The 23,655-nt window shown below is 56.7% G+C and overlaps 2 protein-coding genes across 3 annotated transcripts in view; one reads left to right on the top strand and one right to left on the bottom strand.

The window, feature by feature from the left end:
• The first annotated feature begins 1,140 nt into the window (after nucleotides 1–1,140).
• On the top strand, nucleotides 1,141–20,190 carry SLC8B1 (solute carrier family 8 member B1). 2 transcript variants are annotated; one of them, XM_054594338.1, is made up of 16 exons: nucleotides 1,141–1,807; nucleotides 2,960–3,196; nucleotides 6,935–7,087; nucleotides 7,174–7,226; nucleotides 7,375–7,433; nucleotides 7,580–7,684; nucleotides 7,764–7,931; nucleotides 8,831–8,938; nucleotides 9,349–9,408; nucleotides 9,659–9,789; nucleotides 11,647–11,788; nucleotides 12,623–12,744; nucleotides 14,586–14,739; nucleotides 15,117–15,197; nucleotides 16,559–16,623; nucleotides 18,997–20,190. In XM_054594338.1, exons 2-16 carry the CDS (start codon nucleotides 3,041–3,043, stop codon nucleotides 19,192–19,194), a joined length of 1,755 nt encoding a protein of 584 aa, XP_054450313.1. In that variant the 5' UTR covers nucleotides 1,141–1,807; nucleotides 2,960–3,040; the 3' UTR covers nucleotides 19,195–20,190. The 2 variants fall into 2 exon arrangements, with proteins under 2 accessions (XP_054450313.1, XP_054450314.1); XM_054594339.1 differs by having other exon boundaries at nucleotides 1,141–1,821.
• Nucleotides 20,191–20,445: 255 nt separating this feature from the next.
• TPCN1 (two pore segment channel 1) overlaps nucleotides 20,446–23,655 on the bottom strand; it is a 49,376-nt gene continuing 46,166 nt past the window's right edge. The window contains exon 28 of the mRNA XM_054594368.1: nucleotides 20,446–22,913. Coding sequence (XP_054450343.1) covers nucleotides 22,791–22,913 — 123 coding nt within the window. The 3' untranslated portion in view covers nucleotides 20,446–22,790. The remainder of the gene's footprint in view (nucleotides 22,914–23,655) is intronic.

The raw sequence follows: 23,655 nt of genomic DNA, 5'->3' as shown, positions 1-23,655 counted from the left end.
TGTTTGCCGAAGTTCACACAGAACCCCCGTGCTCAGAGTTTCTCACCACGTCCTGTGGGGAACTAGAGGTGTGCTCTCCCTACAGGTGAGAAACCTTGGAGGTAGAGGGGCAGGGAGGAGGGTGGGAGACCACCTGGAGGCGGTGGCATTGGAGCTGGGCCTGCAACACTAGTAAGAGCTCGAGTAAGAGCTTGTCTGGAGGAGGGGAGGGCTGCTCTCCGGGCAGAGGACCCAGAAGGAGCAGAGGTGTGGCCGCGTGTAAGGAGCAGGGTGTTCAGACAGTGGGGGAGCCCTTCCCAGGCCAGAGCCAGAGCCGGAGCCGGAGAGGATGCAGGGGGCGGGGAGGGTAAAAGAGGAATCAGGAAGGGGCGCCAGGTGAAGGGCCCCAGACGCCAGGCTCAGAGCCGGCCTCGGTCCCGCAGGTGGTGCAGGAGGAAGCAGGGGACGTAGAGGTGCTGGGATTAGACGTGCCAGTTGTGGAGGCAGGTGCGCGGCTGGAGGGGCCGCCGGGAGGAGGCGCTGGCTCGCAGCTTCCTCACCCTGTTCCAGCCCCCGCGCTCCCCCCAGGCCAGTGGCAGGGAAGGCAGAGACGACCAGAACTTTCCTCAGGAGCCTGGGAAACGGGAGAGCGGGACCGTCATCGCTCAGGACGAGCAGATCACTAACTCCCCTGTCTTGACCGGTGTGCCTTACTCCTCTCTGAAAAGTGATGCTCCAGTTTGGGGGGCTTCTCCAATAGAGGCATTTCTGGCGGGACGGCGGGGACACTTGTGGGTAGGGAGGGGCCCTTCTCACCTGGGACCGCCTCCAACACTCCTCGTCACCATCCCTGCCTAGAGGCAGCCCGGCGCCTTCTCACCTACCCCTTTTTCGGAAATAGAACCCCTTAGTTTCACCCTCTAACTTCCCCTCTCTGGCCTCCTGCTGTCTTTACCCGTTTGGTTTCAGCTCCGCTTCTGCTTTACCGGCGAAAGCAGAACCGATGGGCAGCGGGCTCCGACGCGAGCGGCGGATTTAGACCCTCGGGGCCTCCGCACGAGCCTGTGCCTTTAAGGAAGGGGCGGGGCGAGCCCCAAGGGGCGTGTCCTCGGGCCTGGGCGGGGCGGGCCCCGGACCAGCTCGCCGACCAGTCCCGGAGGCTGCAGCGGGCGGGGCGCCCGGGCGGGCGGTGTCGGGGGCTGGAGGTCAGGCGGCGCTGACGAGCGGGCCGTGACGGGGAAGGCCGCGAGGCCCGGAGAGGTCGAGGTTCGGAGGTTACGGGTCCGAGGCCCTGCACGAGGTAAAAAGAGCCTGCCTGCGCGCCGGGGCGCTGCGGGAAGACCCGGCACCGGAGTTCAACTTCTCCACATCTGTTGGGACTAAGAAACTGAGCCCATCGATGGTCTGGGGATCGCGCACCGAGAAAGTGCAGCCGCGGCGGCCACGGAGGTCCCGATTTTCTGCGTCTGCAGAACTTGCGAGCGTCTGAGCGCTCGGCACCGCTTGGGCGCACCGAAGGCGCGCGATAAAAGCCCCCTTGCGAAGCATTCCCAGACCTACGCGGCCAACAGGGAGGAGACTCGGGCTGATCCTCAGGCTGGGGGCGCTAGAGGCGCGAGCACTTATTGAACCCTTACTGGATGCTCTCATGGGCCAGCATTTGTCTCCATTTTACGGAAGAATCGGGGGCTCAGAGAGGCGACGGGATCTCCCCGAGGCCGCACAGCTCGCTCAGTGGCTGGCACTGTATGGGGAACCGGGAGTTTCTGGTTGCAGGTCAGCGCTTCCAAGTCGGTGACAAGCGAAATTCCGGAGACCAACGAAAGAGGTGAGAGTCAACAGGTGAGGGTAAGGTGCTGGCACGGCCTCTGCCCACTTCTCTCCTTTTCTCCTCCTCGGGGCCTCCTGCCGCTGCCAGGACGTTGGGAAACAGCCGCCTGTGCAAAGGATTGCAACAACAACAACAACATCAAACGTTTTCTGGGCTGTGTTTTCCTATGGCAAAAATAAAACATGCTCCTTTACAACGTGTGGAAGAGCCAAAAGAAGGAAATGCATGTGCCAAATTTTTTTTTTTAAAGTTTAATTTCTTTGGAAAGAAATGAAGTCGTTTTTGTCCTGGTGTTGCAGGGGGCCGTTGGCGGCGGCAGAGTCCAGCCGAAGTCTGCTAACCGGCTGTTTGACTTTGAGCAATTCACTTCCCTCTGAGCCTCGGTTTCCCTGTCGACAGCGCCCTGTCGACAGCGCGGTTGGCTTTTGTGAACCTCCCTGCTGTATGACCTGGGGCAGATTATGGGTCCCTCCTCAGAAAAGGGGTGGGGACAACAACCTGTTCGGAGTTGTTCTCAGAGCTCCTCCAGGGAGGCGAGGCAAGAGTGAGGAACCAACCTGGCTCTTTGCCCCAGTTTGCTCGTCTGTAAAGGAGGAGGAGTAGCCTTGCCCCTCTAGGCACCTTGGAGAGATTGAATGAGGTCATTAGTGTTAAGAGCTTGACTCACAGAACAGCAAGATTGCTTAGTAGCCTCACACTGGTGGCCCGGAAGCCAAGTCCCCTCCCAGAAGTGCATTCTCCTTGTTCTGAGGACTTGCAGAGTCCCCCTCAGCGCCTTCTTCCTGTATTTCTCTCACCCAGCTGGGCCTGGAGGCAGCAATCTGGGTTCTGAATCTCAGGACCATCCCTTCCAGCCTCCTATTCTGACTTCAGTCTAGGGGGGAGGGTCCTAGGTTTCCATGGAGACATCTCCATGGCACAGGAAGAAGGGCATATCTAATCTGTTTACTGAACAAGCTGGGTGGGGGGGGCGGCCTGGGTTCCTCAGGCAACTTCCATCCAGAATGTGGGTTTCCCCGTTGGTTTCCTCTGGTGGGGCGAGCGGCGTGGGGGGAGGGCAGTGTCTTAGCTGAAAAAGTTTTCAGGCCCCTCCTCCCGGGTCTTGGGGTCTTCAGTGACACTGCCTCTCCTTCTCACCCCAACCTGCAGGTGGCTGGAGCTGCTAGCCGTTTGGGCCTGGAACACTGAAGAAGGGGAAGCAGAGGGTGAAGAGCAGGCCCCCAGGGGCTGATGGCCAGCAGACGACTGAATCTGCACTGGGTGCTGTGTTCACTCTGTGCGCTGCTGATGGTGGAGACAGTGCCCAGGACCAGTGGCCTGGCTACAGGGGCCCACACCAGCGCCCCATTTCCAGCCTCGGGTGTGAACCAGACCCGCGTTGTAGACGTGAGTATCCAGGCAGGAGGCTGGAATCATCAGGTGGGGGTGTATTCATCCAATCCACAAATATTTATTGAGTACCTACTATGTGCCAGGCACTAAGCTGACCCCTGGGATAAACCAGGGAAGAAGAGAGACAAAGATCTCTGCCCCCACAGAGCGAACAGTCTTCTGGGAGGTCAGATAAAGAAGTAAACACGTAAAGTTCAGGGGGTAAGATGCTGTGTATAATAGGATCGAGTGGTACTGGGGAGGTGGAGCTCTAAGGGGGAGGGTGTATTAACAACTGTTTCAGATTGGGTGGTCACAAGTGGCTTCTATGAGGAGGTGACCTTTGAGCCGAGAATGAAGAAAAGAAGCCACTTGTACGGACCTCTGGGGGTAGAACATTCCAGGCAGAAGAACACAGCTAGTGCAAAGTCCTTGATGCAAGAACAAGCGTAGTGTGTCCCTGTACCTGTGAGGAGGCCAGAATGGCTGGGACAGAGTGAGTGAGGGGAGGAGAGTTAAGAGGTAAGGGTGGAGAGGTAGTGGTGGCCAGATTATAAAAGGCCTCATATGCTGAGGCTAGGAGGTGAGGTTTATTTTACGATAGTGGGGAGCCAACGGAGAGTTTTAAGCAGAGAGCTGCCAAAATCAGATGTATTTCTTCAGGGGAGCTCTCTGGCTTTTCTGGGGAGACTGGATTGAGAGGAGCAGCAGGGGCAGCAGTGCGGAGCCCCCCCCCCGCAGCGATCAGATGAGCGCTGGTGGGGGTGTGGGAGACCGGAAAGGAGGGGTGAGATTTGGGATGAATGCCGGAGGCACAGCGAGTGAGATTTACGGGTGGATTAGACAGAGGGGCGTGGTGGTGGAGAAGGGGAGTCAAGGATGACTTCAGATTCCCGGCCTCAGCCCCGGGGGGACGGTGGAGGTGTGCGCTCGGCTGCACAGAGGGGGAAGCAAGGGGATCCCTTGGGTGGAAGCAGACAGGTTTCCTCCCAAGGCAGGGAGGGTGTGGGCTGTTGAGAACTTGCCTCCTTCCGTCCCGAGGTCTGTAAGGGGAGGAGCGGTCAAGGTGGGTCTGGAGGGAACGGCTGAAGGCGGGGGACTGCTCAAGACGAGCCCTGGAGTCCCCTGCAGCTGCGGGGGGCTGGAGTTCTGCCTTGTGTCTTCTTTGGCGGGAGAATGAAATAACACTCCTCCCCGCTTGTCCCCATGGGCTGACAGTGTTTAGCACCCACGCCAACTATATGGGGCTGCAGGGTGCTCTCATGCCCGCCCTCTGAGGCGTGTCATTCATGATCAGATCACCCTGTGGGGTTCCTTTCCGCAGAACCCCTTTTATCAGCCCCCAAGACCAAAGGCGTTGCCTAAGCAAATGCATGGCATGCCATGCAAAGGGCTAACATCCATTAGAGGGCTACTCCAAGCCAGTAAGAAAAAGGAACCATTCCAGCTGAAAACAAACAAACAAACAAAACCCTGGTTGTTCGAAGAAGGAATACCGACGGCCATGAACACAGGCAAAGAGCGCTTCACTTCACAAGTAATCAGACTTGCCACTGACCCTGGAGGTCTCTACTCCGCTGGCCTGAACCGGCGGGTGGCAGCTGGTGTAGACGCGCTCGTTTCCCATTGCCAGTGGGAGGGGGTGTGGGCCCAGGGCTGGGGAAGGCACTCAAGATACCCCTCTACAGCCAGCACTGCCAGAGCCCAGCCTGTGTCCTTGGACCCTACCATTTTGACAGGCTTCTGTTGACTTCTAGTTGCCAGTATCTTTTTCCAGAAGCACCCCTAAACAAGGGAGGCAGAAATGCCGGGAAACCCACCCCTCGCCCCCAGCATTCCTCCCTCATGACCCACAGCGGTGGGTGGATAAATTAATTCCCAGCTCCCTCTCCTGCAGGACGACTAGCCCAGGGCGGGAACAGCCTCCCTGCAGCCCTCGCTGGCTGTGTTCCCTCCCTGGTCCCACCTCCCTGTTCCGGGGTTTGTATCCCATACACCTCCCAAATACACCGTTTACCTATACAGACATACCTCAGAGGTATTGCGGGTTCAGTCCCTGACCACTGCAATAAAGCAGGCAAGGCAATAAAGTGAGTCATGTGAATCTTTTGGCGTCTCAGTGCACATAAAAGGTAAATTTATATTGTATTGGATAACGGTGGTGAAAAAGTTTGAAATATTGCAAGAGTTACTAAAACGTGACGCAGGGACACAAGGTGAGCAAATGCGGGTGGGAAAATGGCACTAATAGGCTTGCCCTACACAGGGTTGACCCCCAGACCTTCCATCTGTGAAAAAGGCACTTATGCAAAGTGCCCTAGTGTGAGGCATGCTTGTAAATTTTTGTCTCTGGGCTGCTTCTGGAGGAACCCAGATTAGGATCTGCTTTGACTCAGTACTTTCACTTCTAGAATTCTCTCTGACGAAATATTTTCACATGTGTTCAGAGAGTCATGTGCAAGGAGATTCATTGTTGGTATTATTGGAAAATTAAACACACCCAAATGCCCACTGGTGGGGAAATGTAATTGCCACTATGTATCTTTCATAGTATCAAATATACTTTGCTGCTGTGGAAATGACTACGGTGCCCTGGCCGGGGAGCTCAGTTGGTCAGAGCATCATCCCAATACATCAAGGTTGTGGGTTTGATCCCTGGTTAGGGCACATACAAGGAGCATCCAGTTAGTGCATAAATAAGTAGAACAACAAATCAATGTGTTTTTCCTTCTCTCTGCTCCTCTCTCTAAAAATCAATAAGTAAAAAAATTAAAAACGTAAGACTACAGAGAGGCAAGGGGGTGTGGTAGGAAGAGTACGGGTTCTAGAGTCTCCGGCAGCCTGGGTTCCAGCCCTGATTCTACCGCTGCGTGGAGCCAGGACACTGCCTCAGTCTCCTTACGTGTATGATGCGCTTGTTAATAGCGCCTTCCTCACAGGGTTGTTGTGCAGGATTAACTGAGGTACATTTAAGCTCCTTGCACTGTGCCTGCCAGGTAGAAATCACTCGGAATGTTTTTGACTTTTATCACCCTTTTCATCATTGTGGATCAATATCTTAATAGAAAGCAAATTGCAGAAATAAGAGATTTAGGAGGGATCCGTTTCTGTAAAGCAAACCAAACAGTAAAATAGTATACACATGCAAATGTTATCACACTGAGAAATGTCTGTAAGGGTACGCTTCCAACCGACCATGGCAGGACCTCTGGAGACAGGTGAGATTCTGGAGGGCAGGGATAAGAGGGAGGAACTGAGAAATCTTGATAGAGTTTTTGTTTTTGTTTGAAACAAACATATTCATGAATTGTTTGTGTTCATTTCTTTTCAAAAAATTACTTTTAATCCTCACCTGAGGATATGATTATTGATTTTAGAGAAGAAAGGAGGAGAGAGAGAGAGAGATGTGAGAGAGAAATATCGATTGGTTGCCTCCCGTACATGCCCAGACCCGGGATCGAACCCACAACCTAAGTACGTGTCCTGACTGGCGGAAAGGCGCCCTGGCGGCCTTTTGGTGCATGGGACGATGCTCCAACCAACTGAGCCCATTGGCCAGGGTGCCTGTGTTAATTTCAAACACAAGTTTATATTTAAACAATTAGAACGTGCAGCTGGTCCTTGGAGGGTAGGAGAGGCTTAGGGGCCAGGCCGAAGGAGGCTTTCCTCAGCTGCTTAGATGGGCCTGGGGTAGCCACCCTCAGAGTGTCAGCCCTTGCTGTCCCCCCCAACTCCCGCCTTTCCTCTCTGCAGTGTCGTGATGTGTGCAGCCTCAATGTTTCCGACCGCTGTGACTTCATCCGGACCAACCCCGACTGCCACAGCGAGGGGGGCTACCTGGACTACCTGGAAGGCATCTTCTGCCGCTTCTCCCCCAACCTCCTCCCTCTGGCTGTCACCCTCTATGTGAGGCCCTGCCTCCGGGAGCTGGTGGGTGGGCTGGTGGTCCAGCCTGGACTTAACGTTCCCTTCCCCCTCGGCCCCTCACCCAGGGTTTCTGGCTGCTTTACCTGTTTCTGATTCTGGGCGTCACTGCGGAGAAGTTGTGAGTTTGGCCGTGGGCTCACGTCCAGCTTATAGATGGGCACACAACGTCTTGGGAGGTTGACGTTTGGGCAACCCTAGATTTGGGGGAATGGTGGGAACAAAGGTCACTCACTGTGGGAGCCTTACCATTTGCTTTTTCTCTGTAGCTTCTGCCCTAACCTGTCAGCCATTTCCACCACGCTCAAGCTGTCCCACAATGTGGCAGTATCCTTTTGTCTGGAGCCTGCGCCCTGGGGGGAGCGGGGGAGGGAAGGGCGTGGCTGGGGTGCCTGGTGGCAGCACAGGGCCCCGGAAAGGGCTGGGCAGGCTGGGGCCTCTGCCCTGAATGCCCCCTTGACATGCTCTCCCATGGCGTCACCTTCCTGGCATTTGGGAACGGCGCGCCCGACATCTTCAGCGCCGTGGTGGCTTTCTCGGACCCGCACACAGCCGGCCTGGCCTTGGGGGCACTGTTTGGTATGAGCAGCCCCGGCTGTGGGTGGGGGGACAGCGGAGGAAGCGCAGGGTGGGCTGAGCTTGGCCCCCTCTCCTGCAGGCGCGGGCGTGCTGGTGACGACCGTGGTGGCGGGCGGCATCGCCATCCTGCGTCCCTTCACGGCTGCCTCCAGACCCTTCCTCAGAGACATAGTTTTCTACATGGTGGCTGTGTTCCTGATCTTCTTCGCACTGTACCTCGGCAGGGTCACGCTGCCCTGGGCTCTGGGTGAGCAGCCACAGGGCCAGGACTGGGTCATCCAGAGCTGGCGGAGGGTGGGGGGCAAGGGGACAGGAGGCGGTGGCCAGCGGGGCACAGGGCTCTGTTGGTTCCAAGCAACAGAAACCCTCCTCAGGCCAGCTAGAATCGAAAAGGGAATTTTCAGTTCAGATGACCGGAGGGGGCGGGGCTGAGCCCGGGGTGGCGGGGCGGGGGGCGGGGAGGGGGTGTTCAGGATGGTGACAATGTCAAATGTCACCAAGCAGTGGAGCCGGATGCTCACTGCTGCCGCATCAGGGCGCCAGCCGCATACACATTCCTTTCAGGCGGTTCAGGGGACACGGATGGAGGGACAGTTGGCAGAGGGCTGAGGAAGTCAGCAAGGCACTCTGAGATGCTCAGACACCCAGGAACCGCCACAGCGGAGCCGCCTCCCCACATCTGAAGGGACAGGGAATGTGGCGGCTGGAGCCTACTGCGGGCTGGAGGCCCAGAGCTGGTGCCGTCCAGCATGAGCGACAGTCACAGAGGGTCACAGGCCCTGCTAGAGATGGGGCATCATGGCAGGAGGGAGCGGGAAAGAAACATTCCGGACTCTTGCCGCCTGCTCCTTGGCTGCCAGGCCTCCCAGGACACTGACCCTTAGCGCCTGGATGGGGTTCCTGGGGGCCACCGTCTGTGCCGGGCATTGCGTCCGTGACTGCTGGACGATTGTGGCCTGGGAGGGGACGGGAGGGTGCATCAGGGCAGGGCGAGGGGGCCGCAGGAAATGGCCGCTGACCACCGACGCCGGCTGGGTGAGCACAAGGGGCCACCGCTCGGGCACCAGCGACGGAACTGGTAGCCCCTGCCCTCTGGGCCCTGCAGCCAGGCCGCCGCTTGGTGACAGCCAGCACCCTTGTCTGCAGGGTACCTGTGTTTGTATGTATTCTACGTGGTCACTGTGGTTCTTTGCACCTGGATCTACCAGTGGCAGCGGAGGAGGTCCCTGGTCTACTCCATGCCTGCCACCCCAGGTGAGGGTCTGTGTGGGACCCCAGAGGGCCAGGGAGCCGTCACCCTTTGCGCCCTTCGCTGCTGCCTTACGTCTCTGGAGGTCTTTGCCGTTGCCTGTCTCCCCCTCGTACTTTTTCTGCTCGGGTTACCAAGGTCCCCGCTCGGTGCTTCGCTTGTGCTGCTGAGGCCCCCTGCCACTTGCTTTGCCCAAGTTTACTAGCTACATCGTTGCGTGTGAGTTAGACTTTCTCACTCTGTAGGAATTCCTGAGCATGCCTGGTGATCACTAAGAAATCCAAAATAGGGAGGGGCTGGCCCCTTGCACCCTGCCGGCTGCCCAGAAGGGCCCCACTCTGCAGGCGGGGGAGGGGGCGGGGGGGGGGTCTGGGCGCCCTGGCTGGCTTGTGTGGCACGTCCCTCTCTCCTACAGAGATGCTGTCAGATTCCGAGGAGGAGCGGGTGTCTTCTCCTACCAACAGCTACGACTATGGTGAGTCCAGGGCCCTGTGCCCCGCCAAGGGTGAGGGGTAGCCGGCCTGGGTCGGGGGTGCAGAGGTTTGGCTGCCCACCAGCCTCCCCCCTGCCTGCACCTCGGCTGAGCCGAGGGCCGGCTTCAGCTGCCCCCTGCCCAGCGGTGGGTTTTTCCTCCTCCCAAGGGTCGGGAGGACTGTAGGGGGGGAGAGGCTTTCCTGAGGCTGAGCCAGGCCGGACACCTGCCCCTCCCCACCTTGCACACCCAGGGGAAGAGTACCAGCTGCTGCTGCTGTACCAGGAGACCACGGCTCAGATCCTGGTCCGGGCCCTCAACCCCCTGGACTACAGGAAGTGGAGGAACAAGCCGGCGCACTGGAGGGTCCTCAAGGTGTTCAAGGTAGGACGGGGACCCTGGCACTGGGCTCCTGGCTCCGTGGCAGCGGCCACTCAACCTTCTCTAACTCAACAAGGGGGAGGGAGGTCCGCTGAGACCCTCTTGGAATTACATCACCTGGGACTTGATGGGGAAACTGAGTCATGGAGCTCACCTGGGGCTCTCGGAAGGAGAGCATCTGCCCAGGGACAGAGACGGGGGAGGAGGGGCCCCGCCCGACTGGGTGAGGGCAGGGAGCTGGGGCTGGGCTGAGGGGCTGGGTCAAGGTGAGTTCCAGCGGGAACAAGGCTGAGTGTTCCTGACCACCTGTCGCTTCCCCGGGCTGAATGTCCCCTGAGGTCTGCATGTGAGCAGGACGGCCCAGGCCGGTGCACACAAGACCCAGCTACGGCTGCCTTCCACCCACCAGGCCAAAACGTCAGCAGCCTCACCTCACGGCCCTTCTCTCCTGCTGGAGAGAACTTGGAGGCCTCCGTCGTGTGTCCATTTTCGGCTTCCTCAGTCCCGGGGCAAATAATGGACTATGTTTGCACCCTGCGGTGGCTGTGGCTGCATCATGACCTTGGGCAAGTCCCTTCGCCTCCCTGAGCCTCAGCTTCCTCCACTGTAAAATGGGGATAATGATAGTGCCTTCCCTCTGCATGGTCGTATCAGTAAATTACTGCTGCAACAAGACTGCGTAACAAATGACCGCAGAATCTCATGGACTTACAATGACAATAGTTTGGATCATCTGGGGTGACTATTTTCAGGCTGTGGTCAATGTTCAGGTCTGGGGCCAGGGGGTTCTTGGGACTGTGCCGTTTTCCTGACAGAAGAGACCAAGGCAAACTTCACACGCACATTTTAAGCCCCTGTTCACATCACATTCACCAACAGCCCTAGGGTCAAAGCAAGTGACAGGACCAAGATCAACAAAAACAGGGCAGGGAAGTATATCCTGCAACTTTCTAGTCCCTTGACAAAATATGTGGGTGTTTAATTCTGTTACAGGAAGGGATTGAGGAATTGCAAATGGCATCCACACTACCACAGTGGATGTGACAATTTAATAAACTTGTACATGTAAAGAGCTGAGTCTGGTGCCTAAACACTCCATCAACGTTATTACTACTTTAGTAATTGGCTAAAAACAAGGTGCGGAGCCTGTTGGCGCTGGCCCTGTGTCCCAGCGACACACACCCTCCGTGTGGCTTTAGAGAGGTTCCTCATCGCTCTGAGCCTCAGTCTCTTCGTCCGTAAGGTGGGCAAGTAGTCCCCGTGCATGGGGTTGGTGTCAGCATTCGCGGATGAGGTGCTGTGGCCAGCTGAGTAACGCCCTCCCCGAGGACGCCCCTGTCCTGAACCCAGAGACCTGTGGACACGTTACCTTATGTGGCAAAAGAGACTTTGCAGACGTGAGGAAGGCCCTCGGGACGGAAGGATATCCTGGGTTACCCAGATGGGCCCAGCGTTAGCACAAGGGTCTTTGTAAGGAAAGAGGGAGGCAGAGGGCAGACCCCGAGGAGATGTGACTGCAGAAGCACAGGTTAGGGTGACGGGGAGCCAGCAGGCGCAGGCAGCCCCTCAGAGCTGGGAAAGCCGGGGAAACAGACCCCCCTCCTCCAGCCGCCAGGAGGAGCCAGCCCTGCTGTCGCTGTGGTTTGAGACCTCTGTCCTGCGGCGCCAGAAGGGAGGGCGCCGGTGTGGTCTGAGGGCGCCTGTGTGCGGCGACACCTTAGGGCAGCCGTGGGAGCCCGGCCTCTTGGCCCAGTTCCCGCAGCAACAGCCATGTCCTTGAGAGGCTGAGCTCAGCCGGGTGCGGCCAGCCCAGACCTGGGTCTCCCTGGTGACACCGTCCTGCCTTCTCAAACCTGACAGCTGCCCGTGGAGTTCCTGCTGCTCCTCACCGTCCCCCTCGTGGACCCTGACAAGGAGGACAGGAACTGGAAACGGCCCCTCAACTGCCTGCACCTGGTGATCAGCCCCCTGGTCTTGGTCCTGACCCTGCAGTCGGGGGCCTGTGAGTATCCCCTCCCCCTAACGTGCCGTGGACAGGATTTCGTGTATTTAGCCCCCCACATAAAGCTCGCGCCCACGGATGTTTGCACGCCAGTGAGCCCTGCTAAAACGACGGAAGGAAAGCCTTGTGGCCCGTATCCGGGTCGTCCCACCACCATCCGTTGCCCGTAAGACCAGTACCGACTCCAGAGTGGCGAAAAGAGTGGTGTGTGGAGACTTCTAGAGTGTCCTGCCTCCCTGCAGGCTTTCCTCCTGCTGGTGTTTTAACAGGACGCCTCTGGAACCTTCATAACTCTGTAATGGATTGGTCTGCGGAGTGGGCTTATCAAGAGAGCAGGTGCCGGCCGGGCTCCAGAATCCACGGGTGCAGTGTGACTGCGCGGTTCAGCCCGTGCAGCGACGCCCATCCATTGGCCGTGCCTGGCCGGAGGGTGCTGCCTTAAGCTCCGTTGGACAGGAGCATCATGGTCGATTAATGATGTCTGCCGTGGGTGTGGGGCAGGGTCAGAGCGGTGAGCAGTCCTAGCTCTCCCCATGCTAGTTCTGTATAAGAGAGAGCTGGAGAGGGTCTGTTTTTCACACACTTGTCTTTTATCTCCTGTGTGCTCCTAGCTTGGGGGCAGGAGCTGTCTTTAATTCCTCTCTCCCCGTGAAGTGCCTGGTCCAGGGCTGGGCACATGGGAGGTAACTCTTATATCCGAACAACTGAGTGTATGTGGGTTTTATCCATGGGTCTCACCCTCGGACCTCCTCAGTCATTCTGGGGGGGCCTCCAGGCGGAGGTGTCCAGCTGTAGCTGTGGGGAGCACCAGTTCCCTTTCTTTTCCTTCCACAGATGGCGTCTATGAGATAGGTGGCCTCTTTCCTGTCTGGGGCATCGTTGTGATCGTGGGCACAGCCTTGGCTGCCGTGACCTTTTTTGCCACATCCAACAGCAAGCCCCCCAGGTTCCACTGGGTAAGAATTCTGGGGTCTCCATGCTGGGACGGGGACACTGAGGTCTTCCAGATCGATGTCCTGTCTGAGTCTCTGGACTAGTTAGGCCAGTAATCACTTTCTGCAATGACAGGTCTTTAATGCCACTTTTGAGGGTTATTGTACCTCTTCAAGGTCCTCTTCTTCTTCTTTTTTTGTAACAGCTTTATTTTATTTAGATGTAATTCACATACCATACAAGACATCCATTTGAAATGTACAGTTCGGTGGGTCCAAAATAAATGGACCCATGTAGTTCAAATCCGTGTTGTTAAAGGAAAAACTACATTCTTGATCCGTAGTTGGATCGCCGTGGGTACGCTGTAGTTACACGTGGATTTTCCACTGCCCAAGGTCAGCGCCCCTAACCCCTGCGTTGTTCAAGGGTCAACTGTATATTCACAGAGTTGTACAGTCATCACCCCCCAAAAAATCGCATATCCGGCAGCCACACCCCATCGTCCTCTTCCTCTGTCCCCTAGCCACGGCCAGTCTGCTTTCTGGCTCCATAGATTTGCCTGTCCTGGGCATTTTATATAAATGAAATCCTACCATATGTGGCCTTTGGCGGCTGGCTGCTTTCACTTACTAGGAAAATGTTTTCAAAGTGTGTCCACACTGTAGCATGTATTAGCAAGTAGTGCTTTTTCATGGCTGAGTAATATTCCGCCATATGGCTGTAGTGCATTCCATGTATCTTTTCATCTGCTAATAGACATTTAGGGATGTTATGAATAGTGCTGCCTTGAACAGTTGTTTAAACATTGTTGTGTGAACATACCCTTTCATTTCCCTCGGGCGTATGTTTAGGGGCAGCACTGCGGAGTCCCATGGTAATGGCGTGCTGACCTTGAAGACCTTCCAGACTCTTTTCCGCTACAGCAGCCGGGGTGCACCTGGGTTCCTAACGATCTCAGGCCGGTGATGGAACTGTTTGATCTTGGTGGGGGCCTTTTCCCATTCTCTTCACTCTGTAGCACTCAAGGGAATTTTTTAGCAGTTTGTCCAGAGACATTTTCTTAAAAAACATACTTAAATTTTTTTTTTTTACATTTCCATTTTTACATTATAGTTTTTTTAATAAGAAATTGGGGGTTTTATTTTTAGAAACTCAGAATGGATGTACCACTCCAAAGGGGGTTGAATTTTCAGCAAATTGATCATTTAAAAATATGTTATTTATTTTTAGAAAGAGGGCAAGGGAGGGGCAAAACATCAACGTGCAAGAGAAACATTGATCAGAGGTCTCCCGCACCCTGTGCCCTGACCAGAATTGAACCAACGCCCTTTCGCTTTGTGGGATCACACCCAACTCACTGAGCCACACTGGTTTAGAGAAATGGTTTTCAGTCAGTGTTTCTAGCCAGTCTCTGAAGTCCTGACACGCTGCAACAGCGAGGTACCTTGAAAACACTGTGCTAAGTGAACACGTGGTCACAGAGGACCGCATATTGTACAAATAAATGAGGCCATTTGTATGCCATGCCCTAGACCAGGCAGATCCAGAGACAGGAAGTAGAGTGCAGGGGCTGGGGTGAAGGCTGGGGGGATGGGCGTGCCTGCTAACAGGGAGTTTTGTTTTGTGGTGATCGGTGGCGTTTGGTCCATAGACTGGAAATCCGCTGGAAGCTACGCGAATCTCTTCTTCACAAAGTAACGTTGAGCTAACGTTTTACTGAGTACTCACTAGGTGCTCGACTCTAATTTCTTTGCATCTATTGGCTCGTTCTGTGCTCACGACCACCCCATGAGGTAGGTACTGTTGTTGCTGTGTCTCTGCTGGGGGCCGGTCCGGTCCCATCCGCAGCCTGTTCCCTCCCCAGGTCTTTGCTTTCCTGGGCTTCCTGACCAGCGCCCTGTGGATCAACGCAGCCGCCACAGAGGTGGTGAACATCTTGCGGTCCCTGGGTGTGGTCTTCCGGCTGAGCAACACAGTCCTGGGCCTCACGCTGCTGGCCTGGGGGAACAGCATCGGAGGTGACTCGGGGCTGTGGGTGCGCACGTGAGCACAGCCACATCCCTGCCCTTCGCTCCCCGAGCCAGAATGGCCTTTGGGTAGGGGCGGCCAGGGCACTTGCCCTCAGCGTGTGCTGAGCGCCCACTGTCCTCTTGGAGTGACCATCACTGGGCATCGGGGCTGCCCCTGAGCCGGGAATTAAAGGAATTAAGGAGGGAATTGCGTCTCGCGGGACGCTGTGGCCGCTCACAGCAGCCAGCCAGCTAGCGCCACACCCAGGGGGTGTCTCCCCACGTTGGGTGACCCCCGAATGACGGTGGGTAAGAAGGAAGGAGGGAACAGTCCCGGGGGCCGGGAGAAGCCCCTTCCCCTCACGGCCCCTCTCGTTTCCACGCAGATGCCTTCTCCGATTTCACGCTGGCCCGCCAGGGCTACCCACGGATGGCGTTCTCGGCCTGCTTTGGTGGCATCATTTTCAGTATCCTTCTCGGGGCTGCCTGAGTCTTAGCACCAGGGCCGCGGGCTCTGAGAGCCATGGCCGCTCCCCCCGGGATTGGCTCTCACTGTAATGCTGGGCCCGGTGATGTGGCCGCTGGAGCCTCCGCTTCCTCATCTGTAAAATGGGACTGTTGAGAGGACCGACCTCAGAAGGGTTATTGGACGGGTTGAATGAGGTGGCAGAAGTGCTTGGCACCTGGTCAGCGCTGAGCGGCGGGCAGGTTTCCTTCAGGGCTCCTGTGAGAAGCAGATGCCCCCACGCTGGGCTGCCCTGAGCCTGTGGAACACCCTCGCCCTCTTGCTTATAGACCGCGGTCTACAGATGTCAGGAGTGAGTAAGCTTCTTCTCAAAGGGCCAGAAATGAAATAATCGTAGGCCGTAGGGCCTCTTTGGCAACCACTTACCTCTGCCACTGTCGTGGGAAAACGGCCGCAGGCAGTACCTAAACAAATAGGTGTGTCTCTGTTCCAATAAAATTTTATGTATAAAAGTGAGCCGGGGGCCTGCTGGGCCTGCACGCAGGGTCAGGGAGCGGGAGCTGCGAAAAAGGAAGACCTTCCAGACGAGACGGCCTTGGGTTCCGGTGCCCACGCAGGTCCCGCAGACCTCAGGGCTTTGCGCACATCTGTAGATGAAAAACAGGTTGCGCTGAAGGCTGATGAGGAAGTAAAGCGCCCACGACAGGCCTAGCACATGGCACATACTCAGCAAGTGGTTGAGATTTTTGGTTGTGAAATAAGGTGATGCTATTTAACGGCACTAAAGGGCCGCTCTCCCTAAGCTCCATGACAAAGGGACAGAGGGGCCCGTGGGGGGCAGGGGTGGGGGGCTGCGGGGCAGGCGGCCGGCACAGCGCGGCCAGAGTGGGCGGGGACCCTGCAGGCGGACCTGCGGGACCTGCCGTTGGAGCTCCCCGCAGCCCTTTTCTTCCCGCTGAGAACTGCTCCTGGCTCTGGGCTGACCGCCCAGGTTGGGGTGGCAAGGGGGTGCCCTACCTGGAGCAGGCCCTCAACAACCCCTAGAGGTGGCCTTGACCTGTGCTCTATCCCCAATCCCCCGATGGGCCCAGGGCAGTCACTTTATCTCACCCAGCCTCAGTTTCTCCACCACCTGAGTGCTTACCAGGTACTGAGCATTTCAGTCACCTCATTCGATTCTCAGATTGAATGCAAATGCGTACTGGACACTCAGCTTCTCAGAGGTGCTGAAACTGGCTAGTGTCCCTCAGGTAGGGCTTTGGGGGCGTGGTGGGGGGATAGGTCATAAAGAAAGCTGTGGGCTGTGTGGTCAGGGCCATGTGGTGGTTGGTGGTGCCTGCACGTTTCCTGAGCCAACTGCAGATATCCTGGTGGGAGTGGGGCTGGGCTGCCTGCTCCACATTTCCAGGGGCCACCCGGAGGTCAAGGTGAGTGGCCAGCCCTTCTGCCAGGGGCCTCCTTACGATGCTCTCTCCTGTTCCTTCCGGTCCCCCGTCTTCTGGACCGGAGGACCATTCACACCTGAGCACTGGACACTTCCTGGGAGACTTGTCTAAATTTGTGAGAAGTCTGATTTGTGGGTTACCTATAACATATGTTGCACGTAGGACTGAAGAATGTATTCCTTACAGATTCGTAGAGCAATGAGACGTAGCTTTGGGGAAGGGGCAAGAAGCCCCTGGATTCCGGTGTAGATCGCATCTGTTAAGTCTCTCGCTGTAGGACTTGGAATGAGTTAGGACATCTCTGAGCCTCAGTTTCCTCACCTGTGAAATGGGGTTGATGACTGCCCCTGACCCCACCAGTTTTCTGGATAAGCACGTTGAGGTCAGGGCCGGGCTGAACGCCGTATCCTGCCACGGCCCCGGCAGGGCGGGCCGGCAGGGCAGCTGAAGTCGCCCTCTGTCGAAGGCAGAAGGCAGCCCAGGAACGGGGAGGGCCCAGCAGGTTCAGAGAAGGTTCTGAAACACATGGAGGGAAAGAGGTCCTCACGCTTCAAGGGTATCTGAGAATTTCCTGGGGCCCAAGAGACTTCCGGACCCAGGATTCCAGGGGGTGGGGGCTGGAAATTTGCATTTGAAAACAGGAGACTGAGGAAGGTAAGACAGCCTTCTGAGGTGGAAAAGTTCAGATAATACCCGGGACTGGCAGGTCATCTAAATGCACAGGCGATACAGGTGAGTCCAGACTTTCTAAAGAAGCGATCAAGGTGGCTAGGTGAACTTTTTCTATTTTAGAACGTTGCACAGGGCAACTGCACCCCGCGCAGGGCCGCGAGTGTGCGCCCCCTGCCCCAGCATCTCCGCTCCTTGAATTCAGAGGCCGAAGGAGGGGGAGATTAAGATGGGGAGGGAGGGGGTCTAGTGGGGGTTTCTGGGCTCGGCATGGGAAAGCGTGTCAGCCTTGGAATGTCCCGAGGCTGACAGATGGCCTTGTGGGTGGGAACAAAGCCCCCCGCCCCCCAGCCTCTAGGTCAGGGCTGTGCAACCTTCTGGTGTGTCTGGGCCACAATGGAAGAAGAGGAGTTGTCTTGGGCCACCCATTAAATACACAAACACTAACGAAAACTGATGAGCAAAAAAAAAGGTCCGTGCGTAATTTTTGTGGTATCTACCACTAGAGATAAGCAAAGAAGTTCTCACATCATAACCCTAATTATGCAGCGGCCCTTTCCATAACTTTTTAAAATCATTGAGCAGGTCCCAAGTTTGTGATCACTAATATAGAAAACATTTAAGTAATAAAACTTAGTATGAAACTTAGCAATAAAACGAAGTAACATTTTAAGTAAATTTACAGTTTTGCATTGGGCCGCATTCGGCCACCCGGGGCCACAGGTTGGACACCCTGCTTCGGGCCTTGGACAGACCCTTGTGGCTGACTTGTAATTAGCTGGCAGGAGGGCCAGCCTTCCACAGTAGCTGCACCCAGAAGCAAATAGAGACTTACCCAAGCTTGACAAGTATGCTTTTCTCAGAGGTGAACACCCTCTGCAAAATTTATGTATCATCTTCATGGGTTTAATGGTTCCATGGTTCCTTTTGTTATCAGTTCTCAGGCGGTTCCAGATCATGGGGCTTTAGGGTGGGCCCCCTGAGGGGCCTATTTTTTCTTTTCTGGTGTTCCTCGTGGACAGCGTGTGTGTGTGCGCATGCACGTATGCATTCCAGCACTCCACCACCTTGGTGTTGAGTTCAGAACATACTCCTGCTGTTAATGAAGACACCGGCATCATAGAAGGTTGATGGCTACGGAGAACTGTTGGCTGCAAAACACAGGTTGCTCTTAACCACTCACTGTATGAGCCCAGTTCTCAGATTTGAGGCACAGGTCTGCACACATGTGTATCCACACAATGTGTCACTGTATGGGGAGCTAGGACAGGGTATTGCTTACAAGCTGGGACTTCCATTTGGGCCCTGTCACTTAACACAGGTTCCTCACCTATGGACTGGGGGTTGGGAAGATGAAAGGCTGTAAGTGTTAGATATATCCTCCGTCTAGAAGGCGGAGAGGTGGGTGGGACAGTCTCAGTTCATTTTACTTCTCTGTATCACTTGAGAATTTTTCAACAACTTCATGTTATATACGTGTGTATATATATATATAACATTGTGTTAGTTTTCTAGAGCTGCCCTAACAAACTACCAGCACGCAGGTGGCTTAAAACATTGAAGGTCAAGGCAGGGCATGTCATCCACGGGGCAGGCCTTCACTGGGCCCTAGCCAGGGGCTCTCGAGCATCAGTTGGCTGTTGGCCGCAGTGACTCACCTCTCTCCTTTGTCCCCTTGCCCCTCAGCTGGAGCCAGATGGCCTGTTGGTGTGGATCTTGGCTGGCGCCCTGGGCCTCAGCCTCGTCTGTTCCCTGGTCTCGGTCCCACTGCAGTCCTTTCAGCTGAACAGGGTCTACGGCTTCTGCCTGCTCCTCTTCTACGTGAGCTTCCTGGTGGTGGCCCTGCTCACGGAATTTGGGGTGATTCACTTGAAAAGTGTATGAGTGAAGCTGTTTCTGGGACCACCTGGTGGTCAGGAGGTATCACTGCAGGCGATGAGGTAGAAGATGGATCAAGATGAAGATGGAGGACTAGAGGCTGGAGGCGCCTTCTGCAGAGCTCGAGGCGCGTGCACGGCGGGAGAGAGCATAGCTCTCTCTGCTAAAGGCTCCCAGGCGCTGCTGCGGGCAGGGATGAAAGGTGGACCTTGTGCCTGGGACTTTGGAGACTGGGCTTCGTTGTGGGTGGACAGTTCCAGACGGTAGACTGAATTCTCTTCCAGAGCCTCTTGAAGGTTGAGGGTCAGGGTGAGGGGGTGGCTGGACTGGTGTTAGACGACTTGCGAAAAGTGTCCGGGGCTGGGGGCAACTACAGAGGCCCAGGCCCCTCCCCGTGTATGTCCCCTGCTGCTTTCCTGCATCTTCTCAGGGCTCAAATAGCTGCCAAACCCAGGTTTAGGGAGCTCGGGGGGCAGAGGCCTCATGTGCCACGGGCCAAGTTCTAGAGCTGCGCTGTCCAACAGATACGGACTGTGAGACACATGCCTAATTTTGAATGTTCTGGTTGCCATGTTAATAAAGCCAAAAGAAACAGGTGAGCTTTTCATGGTAATCTATTCGATGGAATCTAGTGGCTCCAAAATACCGGCCCTGGGTGCTGGCCCTGTTCACAGCTGCCCCACTGGACAGCACAGCCCTAGGCTCTGCCCCTGGCTCTGCGTGCTGGCTCTCAGCAAGCTCTGCACACCTCACCTCATTTTCCTCTTCTGCAGAACAGGAGGGAACTTGTGCCTGGGGCCTACCTCGGGGAGGGGGGTGCTGGGCTGGGGTCCCAATGCCTGCAAATTCTTGGGAGGACAAGGAGTCCCCACCCCACCCCCAGCACCTTCTGCCACCAGTGACCTGCTTCGATAAGCACCTGAAGGTTTGCCCCATTGCCTTATGTTGGCAGTAACGGGATTCAATTCTTTTTTTCCAATGAAGCATTATTAAATATTTCAAGTATACGGAAAATCACACACTGCTGTCTCTTACCAGTTCTCCCTTACCTGGGCCAGGTGACAAAGGGTTGGTTCCAGGGCTAAAAGCCCTTGGGTCTGATAGTTCAGCTTTGTGGCACGTCTGGAGGTGGGGCTGAGCTGGGGTCAGAAAGGCCACAGATGGGACGTCCCCACATCCCCCATGATACCAGAAGCCACAGAATGGCACCTGGCAGATGTCACGAGGCAGCAGCCGCACTTACAAAGCAGAGGCGCTTTATTAATATGCCAGAAGTTCAGGACACAGTGGGTTTTCTAGGAAACAAATCACCAATGTACAAAACTTCAGGGTTGTTCCCGCTATCCGTACAAAATGATTGTCGCATGGTGTGGAATAAGGCTGGGTGCGGGGAGGGAAGCAGGGAGGAGGGGCTGGATGGCGTCCCACACAAAGTGGGGCAGGGGCACAGGGCCGTCAGGGCCCCTGATGGGTTGCTTGACCCTGGGCACGTTGGCATCTCAGCTTGGCTTCACTCAGCTGACATGGGAATGAGGGCATCTGAGCCAGATGATGCCCTGGGTGACACCCAGTCCCTGCTCCATGAACCTATGTGCAAGTTTGGGGATCAACTTGACGAGGCCAGAGGTGGCCCTGTGGGGACAGCTGTTCTTGGCCTCAGTGACGAAGGAGCCAACCAGGGGCTGGAGTCTGGCCTGTCAGCACGATGGGCCCTTCGCATTCATCCCGTCTGAGCTAAAGCCAGGGCCTTTTCCAGGACAGGGTTAGGGGGACTGACCCCGAAGCCCCGCTTCCTGGCACCAGCCCTCACCCTGGGGGGGCCTTGACAACCCTGGTGCCCTCCCAGGTCTGCAGCCCCTGGGGGGGCGGGGGCTGGAGCGAGGCCTCAGGGGCTCAGGTCGGTGGACTCCCACTTCCAAAAGGCCCACCGCAGGGCACAAGGTGCCCAGTGTGCAGGCAAAGCTCCTTCTCCGGGCAGGGGCAGGGGTTCTGGCTGGGGCTTGGCGCCAAGCCGCCGTCATGGCTGCGGCCCTCCAGAGACGGACGGCAGCCTCCTGATCCCTGTGGGAATCTGGGCGATCCCTTGTTTCCCCAGAGGGCTGTGCTGTAACAATGAAAATGGCCGCATGTCCCCCCTGGGGAGGGGCAGGGCCTTGTAGTGCTGGCTGTGGGGATTGGGCTGGCCTTGGACACGGCCAGGAGGGTGGGGCCAGGTGCGTGCTGTACCCCCAGGCCAGGCCCCGTCCTGCCAGGAAGAGGACTTGGCGTGCGGAACCTCTGTCCCCTGACATCCTGCGTCACAGGAGGCAGTGCCAGCAGCTGGAGAGCTAGGGCTGGGCTGGGGCTGCCCCCGCCTCCCCGCTCCCCTGCCCCCTGACACCATGAGAGACGGGCAGCCCGGGGGAGCTGAACTGAGCTCCCTCTTCTGACCCTGCCTGTGGTGCCACCATGAACACACTCACCGGGGTGGCCACCCCCAATGGCCTGCCCTGGATTCGGCTGTCGGTCCTCACCAGCCACACTGATCTCAGGGACCACCACCCCCCACCCCGGGTGCCGGAGGCACTCAGGGAGCTGCACCAGCCCCTCCTCCCAGAGAGGCCTTGGCCAAGGAGCCAGGGGCCCAAAGGGTCCCACGGCAGGGCCGCCACAGGCGGCTGTGCTCTCCGCTGTTCCCAGCGGCGGACTCCAATGTCCACCTGCGATGCGCCCGCGTTGCCTTCAGCGGAGCCCTGAGTTAAGCAGCGTGCCTCGTTGCGGGGGCCGGACAGCCGCAAGCAGAAAACGGGAAAGCCTGTTTCAGGAGTCGGGCTGGGGCACAGCTATGGGCCGGCCCCTTGCCTGCCTTCCTCCTCCTGCTGGGCCTGGACTCCAAACGAGGCCACGTTAGGATTGTCAGCAACAAGAACCAAATCCAATCCAAAAGGGGTGTAGACAGAGGCGCACAGAGCCGGGGCACGAACTGCGTCCGTGCGATCTGTCGCTGCCCAGCCCTGGCTGGGGTCTGACCACACGCGGTAATCACGCCCCTCAATTCCTCTTTCCATTAGGGCCGAGGCACGGGTCTCCCAAAGGAACGTTCTGTTACATGATCATATATAGAAACACGAACCCCGATGGTGTGGGTTCTTTCCTTCGTAAGTGGTTTTGTCCTTAAAGCAAGACACAGACCCATGACGTGACCACAGGGGAAGTTAGTGGGGGAGCTGTCAGCGGAGGCGAGTCCTGAAGCGGCGTCAGGAAGGCGGCATGGGTGTGGCCGTGGCCTAGGAGGGCCGGCCCACTTTGAAGACGGGCCCTGCAGAGATGGACAGACTGTTCCAGCGGTCCTCTTGTCAAAGGGCCTTCCGGAGCTTTCTGTGCTGGGAAGGGCTCCTAGGGGCCTACCGCCCCTTCCAAGCAAACTGACTCCTGGGGTTAAGGACAACGGGGTAAGGTGGCTACAAACCAAACCCGACCTGGTCTGTCTTCCTTTTTCTCTATATAAATAGGTGCATATATATGAATATGTGCATATGTATATATACACATATTTCGATACATCATAGTAAAATAATACTATTGTGTTATTGCATAGAAGAGATGGCTTGCGTGCGCTGCGGTTAGGTGATGGTCTGGGAGCGCTGGCGGCCGCCTGGGGGCTGCGGGGTGGCGGGGGTGCCGCTGCCGCCGTCCCGCTGTCGCTGTTGTTCCTCCTGCTTCCGGGCGTGCTCCTCGTACCACTCCTACAGCACAGGGCGGACGGGGCGCTGAGCGGCCGCACCCCCCGGCCGCCCTGCAGTCCCTCCAGCCTCCGCCTGCCGGGGCCGGGGGGCCATCCAGGAAGCAGGAGCCAAGGCTGCCAGCCCCACCCAATGGGGACTGAAAGGTCTCCTCACCCCCAGAGCTGCTGGGAATTCTGAACGTGGCCCCAAATAGAAAAATTACAGTCATCAGCCCCGAATTGGTGAGAGGTTTGCACACCGCCTTGCACAGTGGGCTTGGCACATGGCAGATGATGACAACACCCTCTCCTTGTGACTGGGATCCTCTGCTGTTCACCATGGGCGTCCCTACCTCCCCTCGGGTCAGCCCTTTGAGCTGAGCGGCAGTTGTCCTCGTTTGAGGCTGAGGCTGCGTAAAGCCGGATGGGCGGCGGCTGTGCAAGCAGAGAGCAGGGGAAGGACACAGCCGCCAGATCAGGCCGCCATCTGACACTTTCAGGGACTCAGGTATTTGGGTATTTAAGAAATTACAAACTATACCGTAGGTTTTGAAAGGCACCCGAACCACAGAACTTTAGAGCTTAAAAAACACTGCGGGGGCCTAGTTCTGTGTCCCTTCGTCTCACGGAGAGGAAACTGAGGCTGGGAATGGACGGACGGGCGGAAGCCAGGGCACAGACAGGACAGCTCCTAAGTGCAGGTTCACACGCAGTTGTCTCCTCTGCTTCCCGAGGCAGACAGTCCCCCTTTCGCAGGTGCGAAG

The sequence above is a fragment of the Pteronotus mesoamericanus genome, unplaced genomic scaffold (genome assembly GCF_021234165.1).
Source record: "Pteronotus mesoamericanus isolate MK-2021 breed Mesoamerican mustached bat unplaced genomic scaffold, CSHL_Meso_final scaffold_507, whole genome shotgun sequence".
NCBI lineage: Eukaryota > Metazoa > Chordata > Mammalia > Chiroptera > Mormoopidae > Pteronotus > Pteronotus mesoamericanus.
The sequence above is the reverse complement of the archived record's forward strand: the minus strand, read 5'-3'. Positions and strand labels throughout refer to the sequence as shown.

Bases quoted from the DNA above. Each gene is read 5' to 3' on its own strand.
- SLC8B1 (XM_054594338.1), top strand. From the start codon at position 3,041: ATGGCCAGCAGACGACTGAATCTGCACTGGGTGCTGTGTTCACTCTGT. The intron at 7,685-7,763 runs GTATGAGCAGCC...CCTCTCCTGCAG, and splicing joins GGCCTTGGGGGCACTGTTTG to GCGCGGGCGTGCTGGTGACG. The intron at 15,198-16,558 runs GTATCCTTCTCG...AGCCAACTGCAG, and splicing joins CTTTGGTGGCATCATTTTCA to ATATCCTGGTGGGAGTGGGG.